At 39.2% G+C, this 10,104-nt stretch overlaps 1 protein-coding gene across 1 annotated transcript in view; it reads left to right on the forward strand.

Annotated features, from left to right (window-relative positions):
• The window catches only part of LOC101860469, an 18,978-nt gene extending 14,516 nt beyond the window's left edge, over positions 1-4,462 (forward strand). Inside the window, exons 7-11 of the mRNA XM_035972653.1 lie at positions 369-545; positions 1,311-1,481; positions 1,990-2,146; positions 2,917-3,022; positions 4,106-4,462. Coding sequence (XP_035828546.1) covers positions 369-545; positions 1,311-1,481; positions 1,990-2,146; positions 2,917-3,022; positions 4,106-4,225 — 731 coding nt within the window. The 3' untranslated portion in view covers positions 4,226-4,462. The remainder of the gene's footprint in view (positions 1-368; positions 546-1,310; positions 1,482-1,989; positions 2,147-2,916; positions 3,023-4,105) is intronic.
• The last annotated feature ends 5,642 nt before the right edge of the window (positions 4,463-10,104 follow it).

A 10,104-nucleotide genomic window follows, 5' to 3' on the forward strand; every position in this document is an offset into this window, starting at 1 on the left:
CTCCTCCTCCTGCTCCTCCTCCTCCTCGTCCTCCATCTTCTTCTTCTTATCGGTTGGTGCGTAAAACATATACACTGGGTTTTATATTGAGGTTGAATTCTGTGAGTGCCAGCTCGGATGTGTGATCCGTCTCTAGGGTTGCAGTAGCCCACCATCTAAACAAGTCTAAATTGTATCGATAGCAACTAAGCTAATAGTGTCCCTCTGCTTCATTCTTCTGCACCAGACAAATCAGAAGTCTGGGACCCCATAAAATTTTTGACAACTTGCACAATGACATGCTTTATGCACACCGACCCATTCACTATGTACAACAACCCTTTGAATTCAGCACAACTGAACACATTTCCAATGGACTCTTATCTCAGGGTTGAGTTCTCTGAGCGCCAGCACAGTGATGGTGGAGGCCGGGGACGGTGACGCGCCTGGTGGGGAGGAGTCACAATTGACAGAGGCGGCCGTCGACTCCATGGCTGGGGCCGGCCAGGAGCTGCTCGGTGCAGGGGACGCAGAAGACAAGGCTATCGCTGCCCAGGATGCGGAAGGCAAGTTATCTTTTTTTCTCAATGTATGATTCTTTCAATAGAAAAAAAGATTTCCCTGCTTTTCTGATGCTTGGGTTTCGAGGGCTTTAGGCAGAAAATACAGTAGAACCTGTTCAAAGCAATTTGTCCTGTATTTTTCATGCTTGTGTTTGTAAGGCCTTGGTTGAAAAATACAGTTAACTGATTTTTTTTACACAGGTGATTCTCTTGGACAGTGTTTGTACATACGATTGTCTTGGACAGGTTGTTGCTAGAGCTGGTTCAGATAAATTAAGATGAGATGATACTTTATTGTCCCTTTGAGAAATTTGTCTGTGGTTGTACAGGAATGGTAAAAACACATGTAGACATTCATAGATTATATGTTGCATATTACTTTTGCTTTATTTCAGAAAAAGGTGATTGATGACAAGTTAGTCTCCTTCAGCTTTTCTTGCCGGACATATTATTATTGTCTGTCTTTTCCACAATATTGTTGGGTCATGAACAGTGGTTCATATGATGGCTCACTGTCTCTTCTCTGCGTGATCAGATACATTTTGGTAGTAGGAGAAAGTCTACTTGAGGTCTCCATTTAAAACTTACTTGACCTACTATGCATACCCAGAGTCTCCACTCTTTGTGGGGTCAACACAGGGATAGCCATAAAGTCATAAGGGAAAGATGATTTTGATTTATTTAATGAAGGGAGACCTCAGAAAGACCTGGTTTCATATTGTTTTTTAATTCACTTTTAATAAAACCATCTCATGTTTCTCTCTTCAGAGGTAAAGATTGAACAGAGGTTGACCCCTAAGTCTGGTAGCCTAGGGGACGACGAAGAAGAGATTGATGATGACAGTGGTGACAACGATTCTGTAGTTACTGTGAAACCAAAGGATATTGATCGCCATGCCACGCTGGTGGACATGTGCAAAGCTGTAAAAGCTTTCATTGGTAAGTGTTAGGGTTTTCTCAATGTCTCTTTCACCTTCTGTTTTTGAGCTGTAGTCAATGAAACTAGCTTGAAGACAGGGCCCGTGACACTCCAGTCATGTGAAATGGCATGTTGCAATTTGATATTGTTATTGTACTATATATCAATTGTCATGCAAGTTGTAGTCTAATTTACCTCCCTGTTTGGAGCAATAATGGCATTTGTTAGCCCGTTTGAAGAGATTGCCAACAACCTATAACACCTATACTTTTTTTCATTTTCTTTCCTGTTTAGTACCTGAAGCATATGTCCCATTATTCTATGTTTTCCAGGGTTTCCGGGGGGGAGGGGGGGGTGCTCTCTTGTGGTTTGCCCCTTCTTTCCTATCAGACATCCGTCATCGTTATCTCTCTCTTTCTTTTCTTTGTATTTTACTCTCTTATTATTAATCTTTGGCAGTCGTATGACCTATATGTGTTGAAATGCCATAAAACTGGTACTGAAACTAAGATAAACTGTGTTTTCCAGGACTTGCTGGTGTGTACAGTATACGGGATCACTTTGAGCACGAGGCAATGCGGGGCATAGAGGACGTGTCTTCCATGGCTCGGGCCCACTACGGCGAAGATCACTTTGAGCGTTTCTCACCCACTGAGATCCTGAGGAGTTTAGGCAGAGGCCTTAGGTGAGAGATAGCGTTTGAGACAAGACTGCTTACAGTCGAACCTGATCTAACGGCCACATGCCCAAGACTACCAACTGTACAAATGACCACTTCCCCGTTTGCACTTTGTAAAGAATATTATTCCACTGTCCGAGACATCTACCTCTCTACAACAACCACTTTTCTCTTCAACAGTGGATGGCTGTCTTGGATAATTTTGACTGTACGGTGGTTGGAAGAGGATGCTGGTTGATCCTAACATTTTTCCCATCTTTCTAATCCTTTAGTCTGTTGTCTTGGATTTTTGTCTTTTGACAGAATTGAATGACAAGTATTTTGTCGATGTACGGTTATTTGATTTAAGAAAACTGCTAGAGGTGCCTTGAGTTAGAAATGGGAAATATTTTGTTTCAAATATGGATGTTGTCAGTCAGCAGTTCAGGTGTAACAAGCCCAAAATGATTTTTAAAAAAATTCTGTTGCACTTTCTTTATCTGTCTTATTGGTTGCTTGAGTTTGAGAAACATTTTGTCGAAATTCAAATTCTAAACGTTGAAAAAAAAGCGATACAAGTTACATAATGTAGGTATAATTGTTAAAAGATTGAAACAGTTCTTTTTCTCCCTCCTGAAAAAAAATTTGCCTCTTGTGCTTAGAACATTTGAACAGCTTGTTAACAATATGCCTCTTAACTGTTTGAAAAAAGTCTTGCTAGCTGTCTCTTTATTACATCTTCAGAAGAAATGATGATCAAAATGTCATTATAAATCTGATTGTTGTGTCTTTGACAGTCTTCCCGTGATGGTGTTGGTTCACGGCTCCGATGACTACATTGCCCCAGTCTCCGCCACTCAGAAGTTTGCCTCAGCTCTTGCTGAGATCTCAGCGAGTGTAAAGGTAAGTTGTGTGGGTAGTTTGCGGGTGCTCTGGTGTGGTTTGCTCTTCTTTCCTATCAAACATCTATCTTCCTTATCTCCCCTTCTTCTTTTTTATGTTTGTTACTTTCTTGTAACACCTCTAATCTTCTGGCGCTCATATGACCTTATGCAGTTGCGTGCACCGTAAAACCTCTACTAAAACTAAAAAAGGTAAGTTGGCATGTCTTACTGCATGTGGCAGACACAGGTTTGCCAACTATTCTAAATTTTCTGAGACAGTCCCAGATTCGACAATCCAGAATTTTGAAACCTTATCACATACACTGCACCAAAACCAGTCAGTTCCACATAATGTAATTGTGTTCTTTGTAACATAATCTGGTGTTATAATGTTCGGTGTCCCTGACCGGGTTTTGAAAAAGTTGGCTTGCCTGGTGATAACATCTAAGTTACAGGTAATTAAATTTCAGGAATCTTTTATACTGAAAATGTGATGTTGACATGCTTATTGTAGGGAAGTGCATTCCTTCATTTGGAATAAAGTAGGTAGTAAATTATTTCATTTGTATGAAGTCACCAGTATCATTTTTTTCCATGAGTCTTTCTGTAGAAGGTGCCTTTGGTTTATGCTCGTTATTCTCTTTTGTTCCTTCTGGCACGATGGTGAGTCAATTTCCCTGCCAGCAAAGTTTTGTCCCCGTCGTTTTATGCAAGAAAAATTCTGAAATTATGCAAACTGAGCCCAAAAATGTGAAATTATGCGATTCTGTAAATTTTAACCCAAAAAAAATGAATGATAAAGGAAAATAATCAGAAATTATGCAAAAAATGATCAAATTTTGCTAAATTTTGGGGGTGCATAAAACCACGGGGACAGAAAGTTGAGCAATTTTATTTTGCTGCTGTCTTCGAGATTTTGCTTTTTGGTTCGCCAGTTGATTTATTTTCGTATAAATTTTAAAAAGTCATCCTCCCAGTTCTGAAATGCAAACGATAAAGGTTTGATGATACACAAGTGCTTCTTGATCTAATCTGGTTCTTATTTCATTTAGTACTGAATTGTTTCTGAGTTCTTTATATTGTGAAAATTTTCTTCTCTCAGGTGAAAATCATACCAGACTGCAACCACTATGAAATCTGCGTGGATCTAATGGAGTCTCAGCGCAAATTCTACTCCCACGTCATGGGTGTCGTCATGGAGACTGTCGCAGCTGTGTCTTGATAGTGGCCTGGGTACTTCCTACAGCGGATTTTGTATATTATATAATAATACGAACATCACAGTTTAGATTTGCTGAAGTCTGCACAGTTCAGCTCCCGTTTCAGGCTAAGTCTGTTGTGAATATTACTATGAATTTCTATTTAAGTTTCCAGTGTAGCAGTTAACATGTCATTTAATTGTGAAGCGGTTTTAGTATTTAGACAATACATTCTGACTTTTTTCAACTATATTGAAAAATCTTGTCACGTCTTCTCAGTTTAACGGAGATGCATGAATGGGACTGCTGAACAGTGAAGTAACTTCAAAGGTCCAAATTCCATTTTAAAAAAAAATAATTTTTAGGGAGGGATAATTCCCTGAAAGATCTGTCTTGTTCGTTAAAACGATTGTACAAGTTGTGCCCATTTGAGTTTTTGGCAAAGAGGTAAAAGTCTATATAATATATAATACTGGAGCTCGCAGCAGTGACGTCACACGTGTCAGACAGCGGGGCCTTCTTACCCTCATCGGCATGGCCGGGGTACCCCCATTTACGCGAACAGTCTGAGTCCCCACCCCGCTCCCCACGAGTTCTAGTATATAAAACACCACCCTGCTCCCTTTCAATGCAAGGTTGTAGATTTCCTCCTAAAACAGCCGAGACGCCGCCTCTTGAGTCTCCAAAAGTACTCACTCGTCTGTTGAACTGCGCATGCCTTGCCCCTGAGGTTCATCGTCCCAGAGTGGGCTCACACAGGCGCCGTTGGTTTACGTGTGGGACATCACTGCCACGAATTCTAGTACTAGTACTGAATATAGCCTCTTTGGTTTTTGGTGAGCACACTCCTGTGTGCTTTACTCGGGACAACCGTGACATAATTACAGCCTGTGGTGCCTCTTTGTCTGTACGAGGTTCTGGAATTCCAGAATAAATAATGGATATGCCAGACTTCTTTATCTCTGCTCGACAGAGTATCATGTTCTAGCACAAAAGTGTTGTTTTGGTATTCCTTGCAAGCCTCCCATCCATAAAGTTCCGGAAATCAAGTCTGGAGTCGATGAAAGCCCTTCATTGGCGGACAGACGGACTGCGCGCTTTATGTTCTTTTTATTGGACCCAGATTTTTACAGTGTTGGGATTAGACTCATGGGGTTTGTGTTCTCCTGAGAGCTTTGTCCACAGTAGGGCCATTAGCATTTGCTGTCCGTTTAGTTTTTTTTTTTTGGGGGGGGGGGGGGGTAGGGTTTTATGGGGGGGATTTTTTGGGTACATGTTTTACAACGCTCGCGACTGCATGAGGTCTTATGAGTGTGTGGACACAACCCTGTCAGTTTTATTGGCCGAGTATCGTCAGCATACTGTTGGAACTGCCCATTGTCGTGGAGAGTAATTGCCTTAGATGGGTGTCTTGGAGTGTCTTTATGAGTTGTTTTTTAATTTAATTTGAGGGATGAAGTGGTAAGTGGTCATTTGTACTAGTGATTGTCTTGGCCTGGCAATTATTATTATTATTAAAGCAAGTTTGGCTGTCGTATCAAAGCGATCTTGGATGGAAGGAGCTGTGTGTTGTGATGAACTTTTCTGTTTCCTAAGAGACCATTTATTAGTCTTTCCTTGTGCTTGATATGTAATGAATGACTAGGCTTGCAGATGTTTCATGACTGATCACGTTAGAAAGTGAAATATCTTTTTAAAGTTCAATGTTTATATTTGTGGTTTAAGAGGTATGACTCCATGCCTGAATTGATCGTTTTTTTAGTTTGCTGGTAATCTCGTGACTGGTTTCGTTTCCTGTGACCAGGTTCTGTCTTTCAACACTCTGCAATGTCACCAAGCACTGAGAGCTTTTTTAAAAATATATAAATCTATGTCATATCAAAGAATAAATTATAGCAGCCTCCTGACCCACTTTTTGTGTAAGGTAAAGCTGTTTGTGAGATTTGCACTGATTTACTCGAAACAACAAAGTGCAAGAATTAATCTTTTGGCTTTTTATTGATATCAAAGCTGTTCAGACTCTGTAAAAAGAAACAAAGAAAAAGAACATTTCAAAATTCTACACTGTTCTAGAAAAATAAATTAACTTGTCGTTTTATTCTCTGATATGTCAGCGTATTCTTTGAGCAATTTTTCAGGTGTGAAAACATGTTTTCAATGAAATCCAATGTTGTGACTCTAAAACACTAGTAGATTTTTGTTATTGGGTTGGGATTTTGTTTTTCACCTTTTGAAGAACTATAATGTGAAAGGTGCAGCAATACATCACTTTTGATGTATTTTTGGTTTAAAGGAGCAATAAATCCCTGCGATGTGCATTTTAGTATATAATTATGTTGAGATAAAAGCAAGATGTTTGGGACAACAGAACTGTTTTTCAGATTGAGAAGTTCTGATTTGTTAATATTCATGACATGTTGATAATGTGTGTTACAGTTGTCTTTTAAATACATGATGATTTTAAACAAATGAGACGGGAAATAGAAAAGGGGGTTAACATTGAAATGAGAAGTCACACTTTTAAACAGCTTTAGGAGCGTGCTCAGTTGATTTTGCACACTAAGCTAACCTTATGATCTTTTGTTTTAACACAATTTTTAAAAATATCTTTTAAATCTTTGAAAACAGCCGTCCTAGTAGTCTCTCCTCAGTCCCCTAAAATAATCATCAACAATAAGTACCAGACGTCCATGTTTTGCTTTGAAGTATTAGCTATGTATGTGGATGAAATGCAAGTCTCTCAGAGGACAGCAAGGTCCCATGTATGATTATTTAGACAGAGTTGGGTTTTAAGGGAGTCCTCAGAATGAGCGAGCTTCTTTTTGTAACCAACATCACTTTTGTAATGCTTTTTTTTTCTTGTGCCATGTCCTGCTTTTTTTAAAACACTTTGTAGATGTCAGTGTAACTGTTTGCTTTTTCTTCAATTCCAAGTCAGGGTGTGAAATTTGCACAATGCTTTCACTTTCTACAGGGTCCAGAGTTTTCTTTCAAAGTTTATTTCTAATTAACAAGTGAGGAGATGTGTGTTCACATTTTGCCATAGCTCAACGGTAAATGGCACTTTTAAAATGAAGTTTGAAAAGAATTTTAGAATTTGATTTATTTTTTTTGTTCTAAAAGGAAACCTGTCATAGACAGATTTCAACTGATATTGTTGAAGACTGTCGCCCTTTGTTGAGGAGAGAAGTGGTTGTCTTAGACAGATGGATGTCTTGGACAGTGTTAATATAGGAAAAAACACAAGGGAAAAGGGAATTGATCATTTGCACAGGTGTTTGTCTTGGACAAGTGGCTTTTTAAGTGGATTCGACTGTGAAATGCTTATTACTCAAAAAGACCTTTGTAGTCTCTGGGAGCTGGGAGTGTGCGAGTGTTAATGAGTTGGGAGCCTTTCACTTTTACTTATGAAGTGGCTGACAATAATCAATAATACGTATAAGATACGTACTGTTGGCAAGTGGTTCAAATGGTTGCTTTAAAGGACAAGCGGGCTAGCCCAGATTTCAGGGGTTTCCAGAAATCTTGACCTTCACCAAAAGTGGACATTGCCCTACCTATAGGAGAGGTTTGGTGTCAGTGGTGTGTGTATTTATTTGGTTATAGTTATAGAGAAAACTCTCCTTGTCTTTTAAAGAAACTGAACAAGGGGCAAAAACTTTACCTTCGATTTTCTCAAAACAGCATTTTTCGGGATAGCCCCCTTGCTCTTAAAAGTGACCAAACATTCTAAGCCCAGAACACAAAATTTTTCATGAGAGAAAAAAGTTTTTCATTCTTTCTATAATTGTACCCTACATTGTGTATCTTTTCGTGCTTTGTCATACATTTATAATGTGTATTTTGACTAAATATTTCTTGAGCACACACAGCCCATACCACTTGTTAACACTTTGCAGTCACACAGCTGGCAGTACAAAATACCCTGTCTGGTCACCCAGCCAGGAGAGTGACTGCAACGGACTTCTTGAACTGCGTCAGGTGACCGGAACGTATAATTTTCACTGTCGCATTATTGCACCAAGTGACCGCAAAGTGTTGAGAAACTAATTATTTTAATTTAAAAATTTGGGGCTTGGTACATCTGCTGAACAGCTGGCCAACGATTTGTAAACCTTGCCCTCTTCAAGGCTGTGATATTGCAAAAGTATCTAACCATGAGCATATCCGTGAAAGACGAAACGAGATGTATCCATACTGATAGTTGATATTTTGCTAAATCCCAAGTTGGGAAAGTATAAAGTTTGTAACCAAGCAATGCTTTTGATAGTTTTAGGTTACTTCTATGTATATTTTGCTCTGATTTATCTCTGTACATGAAACCCTGAGCAGTGTACCTTTCTTGACAGTCAAATGACAATGCAATAATGGTGGTAGTAAATGACTTGAATGAGGAGCCAAATGTCGATAGTTATTCTCTGATTCCTTTCAGTCAGATTGCACATATACAGTCAACTTTCTCACTCATACTGAACAATCAGACTGACTTTAATCGTACTCAGCTCCTTGCTGTACCATGTAGTATGATGTTGTGCTGTGCAGCTTACAATGTACTGCCGGCATATTCTGTGGATAATTGGTCTTATCTGCCGGAGCAGGTGTCTTAGATGCACTCTGTTACCCTGAATGTTTGAAATCAGCTAAAGGCCTTCATTTACTCTTTTCTGAGCTTGATGTGGGTGTTGATTATTATCTGACTACTTCATTCTCTTCATTCCTCAGTGGCGGGTGAGTTTGGCATTTACGTTACAGCTCCTTGACCATGGTATTCGAGTTCAAGGCTCGTGATACCAAGTCCAGGCAGGATGTGCATACATATTTATTATTATGTGTTAATACTGACTTATTGCTACGGTACCACACGCGATGTAGAGGTGTTATGGGTGGTTGGTGGGAGCTTTGGTGTGGTTTGCTCCTTCTTCCCTAAAGTATGATATCAAACACTGACTGTCCTTATCTCTCATCCTTCTTTCCTTAAGTCCTGTGCAGTTTACTCTCTATTTACTATTCTTATCTTCGGCACTTACATGACCTGTTTGTGTCGCAAGTGCTATAAAAAAAATTTAACTGAAGTTCAAAGAGAGGTGTCGGGTCATGAAAGAAGGTTTTGCATTTTGTTAATTAATCATATCTCCCGTGGGATGACGTCAATTCTCTCTGGATATATCTTTAAATTTAAAGGCTCTCCAGAAATCAGCATCTTTTCAAAATGGTTAGGCTCTTTGTCTTTCCCGCAAATGATTCAAGTTCCGTTTCCTTCTACAGAAGATATTTTGATATTGCACTGAGTATCTCCACCTGTCTGTTGGGAAGTTGTGTCTCTCTAGGCCTGGTCTGGGCCTTACCGGCAAGGCTTGAGCAGCCCGCCTCATAAGAAGAGAGAGTGATCTATGTTTTGTACATGTATTATATACATACATGGATATGGGCATGTGAAATATTCAAATGAATTTATCATTCTTTCCAGGAGAATGGGAAAAGTCTTTTGACATAAACTGTCAATTATACGATGGTTCTTAATCTTGTTTTTCCCCACCCTTTCTCACATACAACTTTGATTTTAAAAAAAAATTTTTTTTCATTCTTCCCTTTGCACTACTCTGTCTCTTCCTTTGCTCTGGTGGATGCTTTTCTTCCTTCCCTTTACTCATACGTGCTTGCTGCTCACTTCTTCAATTATATTGTAAACCAAGCTTGCTATGCAGTACCGTATGTGGTATTTTCATGTTTCTCAGAGTCTTTCTTCACCAGTGTGGATGAGTTAGTTTAAGCTTTTTCTTTTTTTTCTGTTGAATACAGAGGGTCAAACTTCTTCTAACACCAAGTTTTGTGTTGTCAATGAAAAGTGATTTGATTTTTATTTAAAGTGAAAAGTATGTGTTTTCCCCAAGGCGATCAACTT

Source organism: Aplysia californica, unplaced genomic scaffold (assembly GCF_000002075.1).
Source record: "Aplysia californica isolate F4 #8 unplaced genomic scaffold, AplCal3.0 scaffold00024, whole genome shotgun sequence".
NCBI lineage: Eukaryota > Metazoa > Mollusca > Gastropoda > Aplysiida > Aplysiidae > Aplysia > Aplysia californica.